The sequence below is a fragment of the Vipera berus genome (genome assembly GCF_964194415.1).
Source record: "Vipera berus genome assembly, chromosome: 2".
NCBI lineage: Eukaryota > Metazoa > Chordata > Lepidosauria > Squamata > Viperidae > Vipera > Vipera berus.
The window spans coordinates 37,125,341-37,145,273 of record NC_138203.1 but is presented as its reverse complement, the minus strand read 5'-3'; the positions used below and the strand labels follow the sequence as shown (position 1 = coordinate 37,145,273).

Sequence of the window (19,933 nt, the reverse complement as noted above, 5' to 3'; positions counted from 1 at the left end):
TTATTTCAGTAATGCAACTTAAAAGGGGAAACTAATATATGAGATAGACTCATTACATGCAAAGCAAGATAGTTCAAGCCATGTGTCATAATTGTGATGATTATGGCGTACAGATCATGAAAACCCCAAAGCCACAATCTCAGAAAATTAGAATATTGTGTAAAGGTGCAATATTCTAGGCTCAAAGTGTCCCACTCTAATCAGCTAATTAAGCCATAACACCTGCAAAGGGTTCCTGAGACTTTAAATGGTCTCTCAGTCTGGTTCAGTATGAATCACAATCAAGGGGAAGACTGCTGACCTGACAGTTGTGCAGAAAACCATCACTGACACCCTCCATAAGGAGGGAAAGCCTCAAAAGGTAATTGCAAAAGAAGTTGGATGTTCCCAAAGTGCTGTATCAAAGCACATTAATAGAAAGTTATGTGGAAGGGAAAAGTGTGGAAGAAAAAGGTGCACAAGCAGCAGGGATGACCGCAGCCTGGAGAGGATTGCCAGGAAAAGGCCATTCAAAAGTGTTGGGGACTTTCACAAGGAGTGGACTGAGGCTGGAGTCAGTGCATCAAGAGCCACCACACAGAGACGGATCCTGGACATGGGCTTCAAATGTCATATTCCTCTTGTCAAGCCACTCCTGAACAACAAACAACATCAGAAGTGTCTTACCTGGGCTAAAGAAAAACAGACCTGGTCTGTTGCTCAGTGGTCCAAAGTCCTCTTTTCTGATGAGAGCAACTTTTGCATCTCATTTGGAAACCAAGGACCCAGAGTCTGGAGGAAGAATGGAGAGGCACACACTGCAAGATGCTTGAAGTCCAGTGTGAAGTTTCCATAGTCTCTGTTGATTTGGGGAGCCATGTCATCTGCTGGTGTTGGTCCACTGTGCTTCATTAAGTCCAGGGTCAACGCAGCCATCTACCAGGAGATTTTGGAGCATTTCATGCTTCCTTCCGCAGATGAGCTTTATGGGGATGCTGACTTCATTTTCCAGCAGGACTTGGCACCTGCCCACACTGCCAAAAGCACCAAAACCTGGTTTAATGACTGTGGAATTACTGTGCTTGATTGGCCAGCAAACTCGACTGACCTGAACCCCACAGAGAATCTATGGGGCATTGCCAAGAGAAAGATGAGAGACATGAGACCGAACAATGCAGAAGAGCTGAAGGCCGCTATTGAAGCATCCTGGTCTTCCATAACACCTCAGCAGTGCCACAGGCTGATAGCTTCCATGCCACGCCGCATTGAGGCAGTAACTGCTGCAAAAGGGGCCCAAACCAAGTACTGAGTACATATGCATGCTTATACTTTTCAGAGGTCCGATATTGTTCTATGTACATTCCTTGTTTTATTGATTGCATGTAATATTCTAATTTTCTGAGATTTTGGATTTGGGGTTTTCATGAGCTGTACGCCATAATCATCACAATTATGACAAATCAGGGTTTGAACTATGTAATGAGTCTACCTCATATATTAGTTTCCCCTTTTAAGTTGCATTACTGAAATAAATGAACTTTTGCACGATATTCTAATTTTTTGAGTTTCACCTGTATATGTTACAGAAAGAAAGCTGAATTAATGCTAGTTGCATGTTTTAGCTGTTTGTCTTGAACACACAGAAAACTGCTCCAAAGTTACTACAAATCTCAGCAGTACTTGTCTTATTTTTTCTTATGACTTCCGCTTTCATTTCCCTGTATCAGGAATCCCAGCAACAAGGATTCACAAATAATGATTCATAATTCCACTTTCTCTGCAAGATCTTATCTTCAGAACTATCACATTTTTTAAATGGTACCCTTTATAAATGTTTAAATATTTGGTTCTTTACAAGCCCTGTTAACTACGGTAAATAAGAACTGCATACTTGGATTCTTTTCCACCTTTTTAAAAAAGTGAGTTTTATGCAGGTTAATTTCTCAATGGATTGTATTCCTTAGGGTTAAGATATATGCCAGGATTCCAATCTGTTTGTAAATCAAGTCTTATTCATAATTCCAGAAGAATAACAATTGAGTTTGAAAAAAAATAAGAACACATTATTATATACCACGCTGTTCCATTCTCTCCATTGTAAGCAAAATGATTCCAGGTAACATGAGACAAACATCTCAAGCCAAGAACTTTATGGTCCAGGAGACCAAGTCTAAATGGCCCCAAATTTTATTTCAGGGAAATACAAAAAGTCAAGCACAAATAAATTAATCATAATAATTATTATTTACTGTTTTATGTTTTTCGTGTTCACTGGTTTTTAATGCTAATAAGCCACCCATGGTCACTTCTAGATGAGATGAGTGGCACACAAATCTAATAAATAAATAAAAAATATACAGAAGCCTTCCAGAGGCTTACTTATGACCCACTGACAATGCCAGCAACATTATCCACACAGAGAGATGGCTTCATTTTAGAAACATGTAACTAAATAAAGATATATTTGCATGTGCTTTTGGCAGAGGATAGTCTTCTTTATTTATTAGAGATGTTCGCTCTTTGAAGATGATTCAAAATAATTGTTTTTAACTTTGCATTAGGACAGCACTTCTCTATTTTTCATTAAAGCATGACAACTTCTGTCAGGCTTCTGCATGAATCTCAAAAAAGTGTGCTGTTGATTTAATCATCTCATTATTTTTAACAAGTGGATTCTTCAAGGCAGAGGCATTGCCCAGCTCCACCCCTTACTTCAATTCTTACATTTTATTCAATAAGGCAATAATCCCTGCTAAAAAAATTAAAATCTTATTTTTTTAACTGAGGCAATATCAGCCTAATACAGCTGAGCTAAATAATGCAGTTGGGCACAAGAACAGCCTTTAGGAGCAATCCAAAAGTCCTGGAAGAATTTAGGAGTGTGATACTGAGGCTATTACTATACAAGAAGCTTCATATTCTAGTAACAATTGGGATATACTTATGTGCTTCCTCGTTTAATGGTATTGTTAAGGAGATCTATCCAAAATCCTGTTGGAAAAATGAGACCCATAGCAGACTTTGGAAAAAGGCAAAAATGAAATGTCTGAAAGGGTGGTTAGAAATTGAACTCAAGTTCAATAAATGATTTGGGGGCAGTTATCTCTCAGCAAGTAAACCTTACCAGGTTGTTGTGAGGAAAAAAGAACAAAGCGGTGGCTAGAGGAATGGTTAAAAGAGAAAGAAAAAAGAAATGACAAGGTGTCAATCAGAGCATGATTAAAGCCCCAGTCCTTTTATATATCACATATATATACAAAAGAGGCAGGGCTTTAGTTGTGCAATGACTGCCATATTTTTTTCTCCCAGATTATTGTTGGAAGCCCACAGCCTTCAGAATAGGTAGTATATACATTTATTAAATAAATTAAATAAGTACATCTTAGTAAATCTTTTCCTGTTATTTTTACAGTTATATTAATTACCACATCAATAAAGAAAAAGAACTTGCTGGCTTCCCACAAAAATGCAAAAATTATTATTCTAACGCAAAGAAGGGATAAACTTTTGTTTTAAAAAAGTAATGATTCATTAGTGATTATGAAACTATTTCCTTCTGCTATACTCTTTCCACTATTTGGAAATGCATTTTAGAATGCAAAAATCTAACTGGAACATACTGCTGTGGCTCTTTCCTATTTGTATGTAAAGTGGTGTGTATGTATGTGAGGCTGCAGTGCATTTGTGCATATTATGCTGGGGATTACAATCAAGTGTGTGGGAACAGGATGAAGACAAGGCAGCACAAAGCTTGGGTTTGATTTAATTTCATTTCAAAGTTAAATTAAATCAAATTAAGGCAGTTAATATGATCACCTCACCTCCCATGTAGTTAATGATTTTCTCTTTCTAGTATATGCAAAATTACAGTTCAGCAACAACTTTTGGAGAAACTCTGAGAGCCACACCCAAAGCTTTGGGGCAGAGGGCACTAGGTGATATGTGGTATTTACCCAAGCTTAGAAAGTGCTTATTCAACCAGTTGCCTTATTTGATACATATCTCTATCATGAATTGCTGTCAGTTCCAATTAGCCAAGCTTCCTTGGCCTCATTATCCTTAGGACACATGGAAACAGATGGAAGAGTATATTTCCACTATCATACATTGTGATCTTTCTGATTGGTTGATTTTTTATTCATATTGAACTTTTCATCAACCTATCTCACAGACATTGTGTTTATTTCATTAACATTTCAGGGAAAGAATAAGATTGTCTTGGCTACCAAAAAAAAAAAAGGTTAATTCAGCGGAAAGCACTGCATTGTGTTCTGCAATTCTCCAGGTGAACTATGTGTCAAGATAAGTTCATACTTCACCTCACTGCTGAATAGCTGTCATAAATCAGAATGACTCACCTTGTTTAACAGCCTCCCAAAGTTAAACGTGAATAATGAATACATTTAACCTGATTGGAAGGCTGCCAATTTGCAACAGTTTTCTACTGCCCATCAAGGACAGTGAAAGAAGCAGCTATTGTATATTACCGTACAGTTATTTCCATTAAAAGCCACTAAACAATTTATCAAAAAGTTACTATGCTTCAACATCACATTTCTAGAACCTCATTACATTATCTGAAGAGCAGCTATTTCCACATTATGCAATATAAAACTAAGGATTTATTTCTACTTCTTTTCTTTCTAATAACAGTTTCTTATTACATGAGAAAAGGGCTATAAATAAAAACAAGAATTTGAAAAGCAATTTTGCTGTTCGCAAAATTGAAAACTCTGGCACTTTTTTTGTCAGAACAGAAATTATACCCAATGTCTGCCACTGCATGGCTTTAACTGTATTTATTGAGACAAAAGCTGAGGTATTAATAATACTTTACATTTTATTATTATTTATGTCATAAAACATGCATACACCCATACAAGGTATACCAAAAGTCAGACACTTTAGGCCAATCATATCTATTTATTAAGTTTATTAATATTTTTCCCAGAGAAAATATTACTGTACTTAAGAATGTTCAGGATATATATATATATATATATATATATATATATATATATATATATATATATATATATATATATATATATATATATATATATATATATATATATATATATATATATATATATATAGAGAGAGAGAGAGAGAGAGAGAGAGAGAGAGAGAGAGAGAGAAATATGTATGGCCACAGCATAATGTTGATAAGCCAATCCAGTTTGTTTATTTCACAGGACAACAAAGATTTTGCTTCCTGAACACTTTTGGGTATATGATATAGATTTTTTGCGGCTAATCACAAAAATAACCTGTTATTTAACCTATCACATACCATTTTATAGAAATCTGTTTTTGCAATTTCTTCTTATATATATTTTAAATTTATTAATTTTCACTTGCTTGCTTATAAGTTGTGTTGTGTGTATCTATGGGAGTGTAGCTCATGTATGTCCAGGTATGCACTTAGCACATATTGCATAATGTTTATGGAACTGGTACAGTTTGGGCAGTGGTGGGATTCAGTCAGTTTGCACCAGTTTGGCAGAACCGGTAGCTAATTTTTTGTTGCCCAGTCCAGAATGGACTTCTGGAAGAACTGGTTGTTCGCATATTTGAATCCCACCACTGAGTTTGGGCATTCTAGGCATGGTTAGGCTGGATGGATGCTATTTGGAAAGGCTATAAGTGTAGTTTGCATACACAGATGCTGCTCAGTTTGTTGATATCAATTTTCTTGTATTTTGCTGTGATTGTTCAAGGCATAGCACTGTCTATGTACATGTAATAAGTTAACAAGTAAGCCTGTTATAGACTTGCTATTGGACAACTAGTAGCAGCAGAAATGTCTCATCAATGTCAGAACAGCCATGATATGTTCTGCTACATTTGTGGCAAATACACGCTGAAGCCTCAAAGACAAACCATGACTGGACTTGTTAAGAAAGCACGCAAACTGTAACTTGGTTATATGATGGGTGATCAAGACAAGGTCAGGGCTCCTCACATTCATTGTACAAGAGGTGCTGTTGACCTTAGATCTTGGCTTAGAGGAACTCAGAAATCAATGCTGTTTGCTGTTCTGATGATTTGGCAAGAACAGAATAATTATATCTGTTACTTCTGTCTGATTAATGTCACTAGTTTCTCCGCTGTAAGTAAGAAATCAATTAAATACCCCAATCTGCCTTCAGCCATGAGACCAGTGTCACATAATGACAATCTGCCAGTACTGAAACCACCAAAGAAACAGAGCTTAGATGAAACAGACTAAAATGCTGCAATGCACCAGCCAGGAACAGACAGTGACAACGATCTGGATTTTGAACTGTGTTTGTCTAATGCGGGGCTTTTCAACCTTTTCACCCATTGTACCACTTTTAGGATATAGCATCATCTGAGTACCACCAGTCGCCTAGCGAGGTGTCAAAAACTTGATGACCAAAAAAAAAAAGAGGAAAAAAGTGATGAAGTACAGGTAGTCCTCGACTTACAACAGTTCACTTAGTGACTGTTTGAAGTTACAATGGCACTGAAAAAGTGCCCCCCCAAGCCACAGCTGAGCAAGACACCTGCCTGCCTGTCCGGGGGGTGGGGTGGAGGGTGTTTGGCTTTTATTCCCCCCCCCCATCTGCTGGGTGGTTGCAGCAGATTTTGGTCACTTCACATGACCCTGGGGCACTGTGACCGTCATAAATGTGAATCAGTTGCCAAGCATCTGAATGTAAATCACAAGACCCTGGAGATGCTGCAACGTTCCAGCTGACCGGTGCTTCTTCTGGGCTCAGAAGCGCCAGGATCAGCGCCGAGCTCCAGCTGGATCCTGGCGCTGATCCTGGCACTTCCGCTGAGCCCTGACAACCCTGCAGCTCCAGCCATCTCTTGCTCAGGCTTGTGCGGTGCTGCCACTGGTTCAGCTCATTCCCCTCCCCCGTTACCACTTTTCTAGGATGGTTGAGTACCACCTGCCAGGTGCCAATGTACCACAGGTGGTACCTGTACCACTGGTTGAAAAGCCCTGGTCTAATGAGCCTCATCTCACAACACAGTCATAATTAAACTACCTGATCAGGGATTTAGGTTTGTTAAAATCAAGTGCAGAATTATTGGGTTCAAGATTGCCAGGATGGTATTTGCTATCACTAGGTACAAAAATTTCAGTCTTTTGAAGTCATCATGATGATTTAATAAATTTCTTTGCACAGGTTTAATAAATTTCTTGCAAGAACCTTGGTGGAGCAGTGGGCTAATGCCTCCTTAACTAACACCAGCTGCCTGCAATTAGTGCAGGTTCGCATCCCACCAGGCTCAAGGTTGACTCAGCCTTCCATCCTTCTGAGGTAGGTAAAATGAGGACCCAGATTGTTGGGGGCAATAAGCTGACTTTGTAATAATGCTGCTTGGGGGGAGGGCGAAAGCCCTAATAAGCAGGCATATATATATAGAATGAAGGCTATTGCTAAGCACATTGATTTGTGCTTTAATTTGTGCTTTAAATTGCACGGGGGGAGGCTCAGCTAATCTCAATGTACACATGTTGTACTTTGACAATAAAGGTTTATTTATTATTTATTTATTTATTTTGTAAGCCGCCCTGAGTCTTCGGAGAAGGGCGGGATATAAATGGGATTAAAAAAAAAAGGTTGACAACCTCATTTTCTGAACTGACATTGACCACTTGTTCACAGCTTTCGGTTGTCAGCATAACCTATTAGAATGGTGTGTCTTTATTGATTCATCAGTGTTAAGCCTCAAGGCTGTCTTGTTAAGACAATAGCAGTGTTTGCCCTTAGTATCTGTTGGCTATGCTGCACACATGAAAGAAACATATGAAACATGTAACTTTGTTAAAACACATCCAGTACACCAAGTACAATTGGAATATTGGAGGAGATCTAAAAGTAATGACTCTTCTGTTTGGAATGCAGCTCAGATATACTAAGTAGTGTTGTTACATATGCAAATGGGACTGCAGTGCAAGAGAGTCCACATTACATTAAAAAGAAATGGCCACCCTGAAAGAATTTGGTTCCAGGGCAGAAAAAAAGTGGCACATGAACCACTAGTTGACTCAGTAAAGATATTTTTGCCTCTGCTTCACATAAAACCTGCAGTGATGAACAATGTTATGAACACAGAAGGTGAATGTTTTTGTCACTTGAGACAGACATTTCTGAAGATTCATTTTCTGCATTCCCACTTGGATTTGTTTCCCAAAATCTAGATAAAAGGTTTCATCAAGTTATTGCCAGAATGGAAAAAAAAACAGTATCAGGGCAACTGGAATTCATTGATGCTGGCTAACTGTTTTGGACACTGCAACAAGAGGCACGGAGCACTGAATACAAACAGAAATTAACCCTGAACACTTTTATCCCTGTTGAACCCATGCATAGTCAGAAACATTAACTGATTATATATATTATACCCATTAAAAGTTAATTTCATATTTCTTAAGATTCCTACATGATACAGGTAGGTATCCTGAAATTATATGGAGGACTACCCCAAAGTCACCCACTCAGTCTTTCATGCCTGAAAGAAGACTAGAACTCACAGTATCCCAGTTTCTAGCTTTCATGAACTTAACAGCATTCACTCCCAAGTAACACCATTTAGATTGAGTATATAATTCTGAGAAGTAAATAAATTATAGAATACAAATCTAACCTTTCTGTGTTATGTTATATATACATATAACACTGGGGGTATAACTATAGGGTTTGTCATATTCTTTCATTCTAAAATTTACTAGTACAACACCGGCAGGTCATGGAGCTAATGCTTGAGAAAAACTGGAAGATCTAGGTAGCTTTTCCCAACCTGCTATCCTTCAGACCCCCAAAGAGTATTTATGCTGATTTTCAACAGGAAAAAGATTAATGGTCCCATGACATCTAAGAAAAATATTATTGCAAAGAATCTGATTTATTGTGGCAAATACATTTGAAGGCAATAAACTACTTTCCTGCCATTTCTTCTTCCTGTTACAAGAGTTGTCCCAATGTGGTACAAGCCAGATACATTGAACTATTATTCCACTGATGACTTTGCTGTCTGAAAATGATGAGAGCTTCAATCTCAAACAGCTGAAGGTTAGAGGAAGGCCGATCTTCAACATTTACGATTCTTGCATACGCACTTGAATATGTCTAGACACACAACCTATGATTTCATAACTAGTAGCATCCTCTCTTTGTCAATAGCTATACAGTAGTTAAGGAACTCCATGATGCATCATTTGGCACAGTAACTTTTCCTGCTGAAAGTATCCAGATTCTGGAGCTTATCTTCTCTGCTGCTTCCCATGCAGTGTTCATTTTTCCACGATAGAGTGAAAGGGGAATCACTGTGTTGCTAATGTTGCTAGGCGACTCCAGCAGTCATCACCAAACACCCAGTGCTTAACAACAGAAAGTTTAATGGCACCAGAACATAAAGTTTCTTGGAACCATCTTTTTAATTCTAGAAATGAAACAACTACTTAAGGTCAAGAAAAACATTCTGGCTTGTATCATTACAATGGGTTATTCACAGATTCAAGAGTTTTGTTCTAATTTTTAAATTTCTTTCACTCATTTTGAATGAATTAACATCTGTGTCTGAGATTATTTAGAAAAATAATTTCTTTTCAATTTCCAGAAAAGTATTATGTATGGTAGTTGGTCAAATTCAGTGTTCAAAACATGTAGATCCAGGTTTCTCCCCAAGAGTGTATTCAAGGTTGCAGAGAACATGTTTCTGCAATGTATTTTAAAATTTAAAGCTTGTAGTCCAATCATGCCTGGAAATTCTGAAATCAAATGCTAGTGCAATCTCTCTCAAGAAGTATCCCAGAAATGTTTTGGGACAACTCCCAGAATTCCTAATCCTAGAACAGATTGGTTGGAAAGCTACAGGAATCTGGAGGACACTACATTGACAGAGGTTGATGTAGCTATTGTTTGTGGAATTTATTTATTTATTCAATTTCTATAGCTTCCTATCTCAAATTGACTCTGGGTGGCAAACAATATCACAATAATTAAAACCATAAAAGCACAAAAACAATTGCAAATTGTACACATTTGCAACTGAAAATAATTTATTTATTCCATTTTTATAGAATAATGATTGAAACAGAACTCAATCCATATATGATGGAGGTATTTTAAGCAGGAAACCATGGGCAGTGGACAGTCTTAACTGTGGAGTGCTGTCACTATGAAAAAACATATTATCAGTTTGAAATTCTTGCATTTTATCGCAGATAATTATGGCAATCTAAGATGACTTTATTACACAAATATGCTGGCAGTACCTCTCTGTGAAAAGATGAGAACATGCACTAAATTACACACACATAAATGACATTCAGAACTATTATGATAAGGTCCACATGTACTGCCCAAGTCAATTGCCCAAGCATTGGTGGAAGCAAGGCACTTAGCTCAGATGATTAGTTGATATGAACCTAATTCCACTCATTAGTACTTAGTATAGTAACCCAATGCTAGATTCATGGATTTATCAATGGTTGCTGTTTTATATTTAGTTTGGTTTGGTTTGGTATGAGATTTCATTATTGATAGGCATCTTGGGAAAACTTCAGAATCTCAAAGTAAGAAAGCATTCTCTGCAAACCTTAACACAGCTACTAAGAAGATACTAAAAATATGACTTATAGCTTCTCTAATTCCTCCTCCTTCTGAAACTGGGCAGCACTTTAAAGTGCCCTGCTAGTTGGATCCAATTACCCTTGACCTGTAACCTACCAGATTAGAATTCTAGAAGTGCGGTAATTTATTTATTTATTTATTTGTTTGTTTGTTTTTATATACCGCCCTTCTCCCGAGGGACTCGGGGCGGTGTACAGAGTAAGGTAGGTATACAGATTGAACAATAGTGAAAAACAATAGTAAAAACAACTGAGACCCCAAGAGCTATCAGGCCAGGCTGGACTGCTGGAACAGGTAAGTTTTTAAATCGCGCTGGAAGGTGCGGAGGTCGGGGGCCATCCGGATTTCGGTAGGCAAGCAGTTCCAGAGGGCTGGCGCACCCACTGAGAATGCCCTCCCCCTGGGGGCCACCAGCCGACATTCCTTGAGCGGTGGCACCCTGAGGAGGCCCTCTCTGTGGGAGCGCACAGGACGGAGGGGTGTTGACGTTGGCAGAAGGTGCTCCCGTAGGTAGTCCGGACCCATGCCATGTAGGGCTTTGTATGTCATTGTTAGCACCTTGAATTTCACTCGGAAGGAAACCGGAAGCCAGTGCAGCTCACGGAGGAGAGGTGTGATATGGGAGTATCGGGAGGCCCCCAAAAGTGTCCGTGCAGCTGCACTTTGCACCAGTTGAAGCTTCCGAGTGGCCCTCAAGGGCAGCCCCATGTAGAGAGCGTTACAGTAGTCTAGGCGAGAGGTCACAAGTGCATGGGTGACTGTACGTAAGGCATCCAGGTCCAGATAAGGTCTTTACTACTAGTAAATAGCTGACCTTCCTTGCTACTTGTCTAAACTACTTTTTCTTCCAAGAAACCTTTGAGGACAATTATAGGAAGCAGGGGTTATTTTCATACTATCCTGTCCATAAAAAACAATGTGTTTGCAGACAATATTTTGTTCTCATGGATGGTTCTTTCAAAGTAACTGCTTTCTGCATTCCAGACATTTTTAAAAACTAGCTTGCTCCATTGAGGACTATCTTCAGGTTACCATTAAACCGAAGCTAATTGTTAAAACTGTATTTTAATTGTCTTGTTAAAAGAAAGAAAAGATCATACAAGCTTAGTTGGGGGGAGAGAAGAAAGGACATTCAAGGCTTACAGGACAAAAAAAAAGAACAACACAAAAGTTTTGTCCAACGGAAGGTACATCATGTTCAGTAGGCATAACCAGAATCATATACAGAACAGAGTATTCAGGTCCCCTCTAATTAGAAAATACTAAAATGATCTAAAATTACTTCTTATAGTACTTTGTATAAATGCTTAACACTAATTTCTATAGTAGAACACTTGAACTAACACCCTGTGGTTGTTTTTATATGAAAGGTTAAGGCAATTTTTCAAAGGTCACCTACATTGTAAAAGTAGTTGGAAAGCAAGCAAATAAATACCCTTCAGACTGATATAACAAATTAAATTTAAGCTCACAGACTAAAACATAGGCTCAATTCTGTGGCAATCTGGATTCTAATGGCTTCCCACATGCTTTTGATTTCTAATTTGGCATGTGTTCCTAGTGATTTCTGTAACAAAGTGTGTTGACATCAAATGTTATGGGTGTGATGTCATCATTGCTCAATTGTCCCAATTACATGCATGGGCTATGAGTACAGGTAGCTCTCAATTAGGTAGTCAGGACTGGAAGTTCTGTTGCTAAACAACATGGTTGTAAAGTGTGATGACACATGACTATACCATCTTAATGATGGCAGTTCAGCAATTTCAGTTGTTGTAGGATCCAACCTGGGTCGGTCACCGGGACCAGATATTTAGTCTTCCAAGCTTTCGGACTCATGCCGGAGCCCATCCTCAGGGAACCTCTCTCTCACCAGAATGAAAGATCTTGGGTCATGTACATTGCCTTCATTACTAAATTTCAGTTGTAGCCTTTAGGCAAATCCCACATGGTCATTTGTTGTAGCATCATGTGATTGCCCTGGACAATCTCTTACCAGCTTTCCCATTGACTTCATTTGTCAGAAGCTGGTAGTGAAGGTTGCAAATGGACAGCACATGACATTGACAAGAGGCAACTTTCATAATTGTGAGCTAGTTACTGCTAAGTGTCTAAATCAAAACCATGCAGAGATGCTGCAATGCAACTTCAAGGACTAGCCATAAGTCTCATTCAGTGTCATTGTCACTTTCAAAGGATGATGAACACATGCCATTAACCAAGATGTAAACTGTATAATTTGCATGATGTTATTAAGCACAAAAGGGACGCGGTGGCTCAGTGGGTTAGGACGCTGAGCTTGTCGATCAGAAGGTCGGCAGTTTGGCGGGTCGAATCCCGAGTGCCGCGTAACAGAGTGAGCGCCTGTTACTCGTCCCAGCTTCTGCCCACCTAGCAGTTCGAAAGCACGTAAAAATGCAAGTAGAAAAATAGGGACCACTCCGGTGGGAAGGTAACAGCGTTCCGTGCGCCTTTGGCGTCTAGTCATGCCAGCCACATGACCACGGAGACGTCCTCGGACAAACGCTGGCTCTTCGGCTATGAAACGGAGATGAGCACCGGCCCCTAGAGTCGGAAACGACTAGCACACATGTGCGGGGGAACCTTTACCTTTACCTTATTAAGCACATGTTGTCATGTGCCTCCCAGGGTCCCAACTGCATACATATGTGCCCATTTTCTTATTCATTAGTTTATAATCCTACTTTTGCTGCAGATCAAGAAAATATACATAGCAGACTTTCATCAATTCTTTTTTTTAAATCCATAACAATCCTGTGAAGTTAGTTTGGTGACAGATGGCAGCTGGTCCAAAGCTGTTGAGAAGTGATATTTGATAGCTGAGAACAGAACAGGAATATTATCAATCTCAATTTTCAACCTTAACAATTACTCTATTACCATAAGCTTTTTTCAAGGTTTTGTGCAGACTTTCCCCAATCTCCTAGATTTAAAACTGGCAGAATTCCTTCATTGGTTGAGAGTTCTGGGAGTTTTAATTCAATATACCCAGGCATAAGACTGGGGACAAAATGGCATATTATGGCAATTACTGAATTGTTCAATTATTTATCTATAAGAATTCTCCAATTCAAAATGTAAAACAATGTAGAACAGATTGCCTTATCTGTAAAATGTCAGAGAAACCCTTGCTTTTGATATTCCAAGAGTGCTGGTAGAAGTTGTGGGTCACTGCTTTTGTTCTCAAAACAAGGGTTGCTAGGGACCATTACTCAGAAGGAAATGGAGTAAAGGCCGAAAATAACTTTGCAGCAGAAGACTTCATTTTGGACATTTAAAAGCGATGATCAAACAGAAAGTAAACATTTGTCTAACAGATAAGACACTGTATCTATTCTCAATTTGGGAAATATATTTTTGTTACTCATAAAACCACTATAGAGATTTCAAGACACCTTTCTGCCTGAAGCCATGAGTCGTAGCCTTTCATCTTTCTTCCCAGTTTTTATTGCTGCCATTTTGATGGTCTACTAATTGTCCTTCCTAATCCTGAGGATAGATTAACTTTTCTCATTCACATCAACTGGAGGCAGATAAACATCTTGAAATCTATAACACCTTGAATGGAAAGTGTTAGTGATTGTTAGTGAATCATGGGTACAACCTTTATTGGCAAATGAAAAAACAGTAGTTGAATATTATTTTACAGTACAAATAACTCCCTCCACTACTGCATGTAAAATAGTTTCTTTGGAAGGGATAATTGGTTGCATTTTTAGCAACTTGTAGTGAAATTGTAACTTTCTTCCAGAAAAGTCAGATATCATCAAACAGATCTTCCGGGTCATCTGTGCTTTTCTCTTCCTCTGCCCTTTTCAAGGTCAGTTGCCTCTCCGTAGATTTTGATAGAGTGGGATGTAGTCTAAAGTTCAAGACATAGGAAATAAATTTATGTTTGTCACATTATAAAATTAATTAAAATTATAAAATTACATGCAGGCACAACACTGCAAAACACTATCTTGTATTATTCTCTATGGAATCTTGATTCAGATTTGGGAGAGAAAGAATATTTTTCAAAGATGTTCGTGGCTGGCTCCTCTGTGTTAAAGCAAAAACAACATTTAAATTATAGAACTGGATAGTGTCACTTTTGCATTTATTATATTGTCTTAATTCCAAATATATATAAAATAATGATTCAAGCAATGAAGTAAGTGGTAATATGGAGGAGTTTTAAACTTTCTCGTATGCAATTTATAACATTTTCAACTGTTTTGACAATACAGAATAAATCACATTTCAAGTTCCTGGGCTTTATATTCTGTATATCCAGTAAGTGGTTCTTTTCTTTTCTTTTTTTAAAAAAGGTACCCAGATATTAAAATTTTTGTGTATCCCATCTTAGCAGATGGCAGCACCTAGTCATTCTTAGCTGATTTTAAAACAAGGTCAGACCTGGACAGACAACCAGAAAAGTGCTGCAGGATAAACAGGAAAGTTCCAAAAATCTTATAAGGTGGACATGGCAAAATAATTTCATGTTGCTGTCAAAGAATGCTACATAGTCATTTCCACATGGTCAATAGTAGTCAAACTCAACAGAAGAAGTCTTGGTCTTTGTAATTTAAGTATTATGAAAAACATTTGGATTGTTTGGAAATTCCTCTGATTTATGTTCAGCTTAATACATTAATTCCAGGAGAATAGCTACAGAGAAGCACAGAAATGTTCTGGGTCTACTTTCAACTCTGAAAATATATGAGTTTCTTGAAGAAATTTCCTCCTGTTCTCTTACAATGTTTTTTTCTGTTTAAAACTGAACTAAATATGATGAAATAACATGGGAGAATAACTAGTGGATTCCTAGTTCTTTAATATAGTCCCTAATATTTTTAATTGATTATACTGATAATCAATTATACTCAGCAAAATTAAAGAACTAGAGGTCACCACATCTGCATAACAAAATCCATTCCTATTACTGTGCAAAGATCACTACTCTTACAAATACAAGATAATATACCCTCACCCTCATATTTTTCAGTCACCCAATAATGCATTAATTCTTCAATATTTGGCTTTAAAAACCAAGTAATGGTTTTGCACCATACAAGAAAATAATTAACTCATTGAGCTGAATTGTTAAGGATCAACATTTGAAATATAATTACAAATCGGAGATTACATCCAGAGTGACTTTTAATATTGTTTTGCTTTTAACATTTTTATCACAGAAAAAGGAAATCTGCCTTGAGAAACATTTACAACATTTGAAAAGAAACAAAGAAAAACTTATACAACATACAATATATAACAGATTGGTAAACCAGAATGATATTACTCCTGATAGTCTCTAAACTTCAGTCCTAAATTTGTCTTTTTTATTTGTTAAAACTATCTAAAAATTAATGCAACCTGTTTTACTATATTTTATCTCTCATTCCTTGGTTTTTCTTTTAACTACTTATGTGGTTCTTTATCATGTATTACATCAGGCGCCAACATAATTTCTGAATTCAACCATATAATATACTTGAAAAGCTATCTCAGGCATTGTACAAAAAATATTTGAAATCTTGCAAGATTTCAAAGAAGTTTATTTAGTTCAAGGCATACTAAAACATGATTAAAACTAGGGGACAAAAGTAGCCTAAGACATCCTGTCCCATCTTCTGCCATATTTCCCTCAATATATCACCACAGTTTTCCTCCTGTTGAGACCATTCTCTTGTATTCCATTCATTATCACAGTATATGGCGCATAGTTCTAGTACCCCAATTCCTTACTAATCAGTCACATCACACTCATTCCTGTGGCTGCTCTGATGTCACTATACAGCCACCAGTCTAACTATCCATAAACCAGCTATCAAATTTAACCCCTCTGAAACTCCTCTCCACAATTCCCCCAATCTCCACTCCCACTCAAGTCAAGTAAGGAGAAGGCTTCCGCTGGAACTCCTACTCCTGCTGGGGAGAATATTCACCTGCCTACTGTATCTAAAAAATGGCTGAAAACTGCAATACTTTTCTCAGTTCTCAACTTCACTTTCTCCTCATATTGAGCTGATGTTAAATTTACTGCTGATTTAAAATTAATGGGGCCAAAATTAAACCATGAATAAATATATCTACCTTCCAATGTCAATATAATTCCAAATAAGGAAGCATCTATGACTATGAATTTACACCTAAGGTACAAAAAATGAAAACGAAATTTAACTTTTTTAACAGAAAGTAAGCTTTTTTAGGTATTAGGGTTTTTTTTAGCTGAAATGAGCTACATAAACTGAAAATGCAAATGTGAATATCTCAATAGACAAATCACCGAACCCACTAACCACCTTATGTGATATAGTGCCTATCCTAATACTGACAAGAATGAGGCTATGTGACAGAACAAAGTTAAATACTGCAAATTTTTAAAATTTTACAATGTTAAACCCAAGCTAAGAGATACAGGTAGTTTTCTAGTTTAAGAATGAGTTCCATTCCCAAGTTCTGCCCTAAAGTCAAATTTGTATGTAAGTATTATTTTATAATATTGTATAAGTAGCATTTTCTATTTAACTTGAATCATTGTGTATTTAATTCAAGTTCTGCTACAATTCTTCATTCTTAACTAAGGGTCACCCTTAAACCAGGGCGCTCTTAAACCAGGAACTTCTCAGCCTGACATCTCAGGCCGAAGATGTTATGTGCCAGTTTCAATTACAATAATAATTTTGCCTTTATTAAGACTAATTTAAACTAATAGGGTTAAATTTGCCAAGATTTTACATAAGATCTATGTTTGTGTACAATATTTGGTTTCCCCCCAACTTGACATATCCATCAATTACTGACACTTTTACTGGTCTTTTGTTCTTGAAATCCCACTGTGAGATTTGAAAGGATACATATTGTAGCATGGTTCAATTATTATGAAATGCTTCCCTAGAAATTCTAAGAAATATCCTGGAAACTTTTTGGCATGGTTTTATTGGTTTCTCAGTTTTAGTGCTTTATTAGTTAATGGTGCATTGCATAAAAATAATGGAAATTGACAAATTTTCTACTAAGAAAAGCTCTGTCTTATAAAATGATTATTTGTATTCTATGAGTTTTCAGATGCTATGGAGTTTTGCACCCCATCACAATGCAAAGCAATAATCTATATGCTTATTCATGGAGTGATAAAAGTTCCTACCAACAGTCCCAGTGATTGAAATATTCTCCAAATTCTTGGAATTTGATCATTATTTCCAGCCACCTGGAAATGTAGTCACTATACTCACCAATACATAGACAGACAGAAATAGACAGATACACAGACAGACAGATAATCTTTATTGTCATTTTTTACTGTGGGCACAATGGCACACATTAAAAATGAAATTTAGTTGATTGCTCTCAAAATGTACATATACATAACATACATTTAAACATACTATATACAGCATATGTATAGACCTACACCCTTATATATAAGTAACATATAAATATTAATCACTGTCCACCTTGAACACATAATAGAAGGAGGAAGTTTTAGATTTCACAAGGTTAATCCTTTATGGAACAAAACTGTGACTGAATCTGGATGTTCTGCTTCAGATACCACGAAGCCTCCACCCAGAAGGTAACAAGGAAAACAGGTTGTGAAGAGGATGTATAGTGTCCCAGACAATCTTACATTTGGAGGGCACTAAACCGGACGGAGAGGGGCGAAGGAGGATGGACTAAAACATTATTTGCATATCTGGGTAGAACTTCGGGAATGAAAAAGTCAAGTCAATTTCACACTATAACCTTCTCCAATTAGCATCACAGTTGACTGGAGTTATTACATTGGGTCCTAAATTTGGCTGCTGTTTTGTAGAAAAACTTAGAAAGACATCTGGGATATTTTATCTCCACCTCACTCCATTCAAGCTGGTCTCTGTGCTACTAGTGAGATATTGATGTTCATCCAATACGAAGCCCTGGATAGTCATGTTTTGGACTTTACTTATCTCAGATTCAATAGTAACCATAAGACACTCAGATTATCTAAACGCAAACTGCTTGGAACAACAAGTGAGCACACTGAGCCTATTTGGAAACTTGAGGAAAGTGATATATACATTTTCTAATTAATGAAAAAGAACACATCCTCTATTACAGTCTCAATTATGTTCTCTTCTAGTATTAGTCATTTCTAACAACCAATAAAAATAAAGAGACAAACAATTATACAAGATAATTAATTCCTTCTTCTATCTTGTTGCCATTTGCTCCCAACGTGGCTCCTACAGAGGAAGTATTCCAAGCAGTATTTATGTTCTTGTTATGTACTGATTCCACAATGGCAAGGCAAACTAATGAAATCTCACACCATATAGAAAAAAAAGTGTTATGTATCAATATATCATTCTAAATATAATAAAAAAATGAGGTTATGAGCTGTATATTTCCATGTTAGTTTCTTAAGGTAATAATAATGAATTGCGAGTCAATTTGGTGTTAAGACACCAGGCATTTTAAATGATAGTTTAAATTTAAACTTTAGCAGCACTAAAACCTGCTCTGGTTGCCTTTCTCCCCTTCTAAAGTCTTCATCATTTTTCATTAGCTTCAGAAATAGTTGTTCAAGGTAAATGTTTAATGAGCATTACACTAACATCTGCCAATAATTTATACACAAAGATTAACAAAGCTCCTTACAATGTCAGGTGGTTGGTTTTTTCCCATTCGTGGGAAAGAGTAATTCACTTTGGAAAAAGTGGCTATCAAATTCTGCAGTGGGTTAGTCTTGCAGACAGGAATGCTTCTATCAATTGTTAATAAACTTGCAGGAAGTAAATTATTTAACTTGGGAGCTAATTTCCTGTCTGCAAACAGAGGCAAATCTCACAGAAGAATGCTTTGTGAAATGCAGGTACACTAATAATTTGCCCTTGTTGTATTTTATCATCTTGAAATAACTGAATAATGTTCTTCTGTGACCTTCTCAAGACTTTCTTGGTATAGAATTACGTCTTGGAAAAATAATGATTTTCTAACCCCGGATTTGATAATTCTGGAATGTTTTATTGAAGTTCCTACAACTCAACACAACTTATGTGAACATAGTGCAACTACAGCCATACAGAAAACAGATAACATTACCAATGGAAGAGAACATGTGTAGCTGAGGATTGAACTGTGGAATCCTTGGTGCTCTCTGAGCTTTGTTGTTTTCTTGCACATGTTTCATTACTAAATGAGGTAACATCATCATCATCTTTTGAAGAAAAAAAACCCTAGACACTGCAAATACAAACAATCAAACATGCTACATATCACAACCTCTGCCTCCATTCTTCTATTCCACTTCTGCATCAAATATCACAATGTGTTTTTATACTTTCTGCTAT

The 19,933-nt window shown here is 37.1% G+C and overlaps 1 protein-coding gene across 5 annotated transcripts in view; it reads right to left on the bottom strand.

Annotated features, from left to right (window-relative positions):
• Positions 1-13,238: 13,238 nt before the first annotated feature.
• Positions 13,239-19,933, bottom strand: part of XRCC4 (X-ray repair cross complementing 4) — a 113,729-nt gene continuing 107,034 nt past the window's right edge. For all 5 annotated transcript variants that reach the window (XM_081321314.1, XM_081321315.1, XM_081321311.1 and 2 more), the window contains one exon: positions 13,239-14,478. In XM_081321314.1, the coding sequence (XP_081177440.1) occupies positions 14,373-14,478 (106 nt within the window). In that variant the 3' untranslated portion in view covers positions 13,239-14,372. The remainder of the gene's footprint in view (positions 14,479-19,933) is intronic.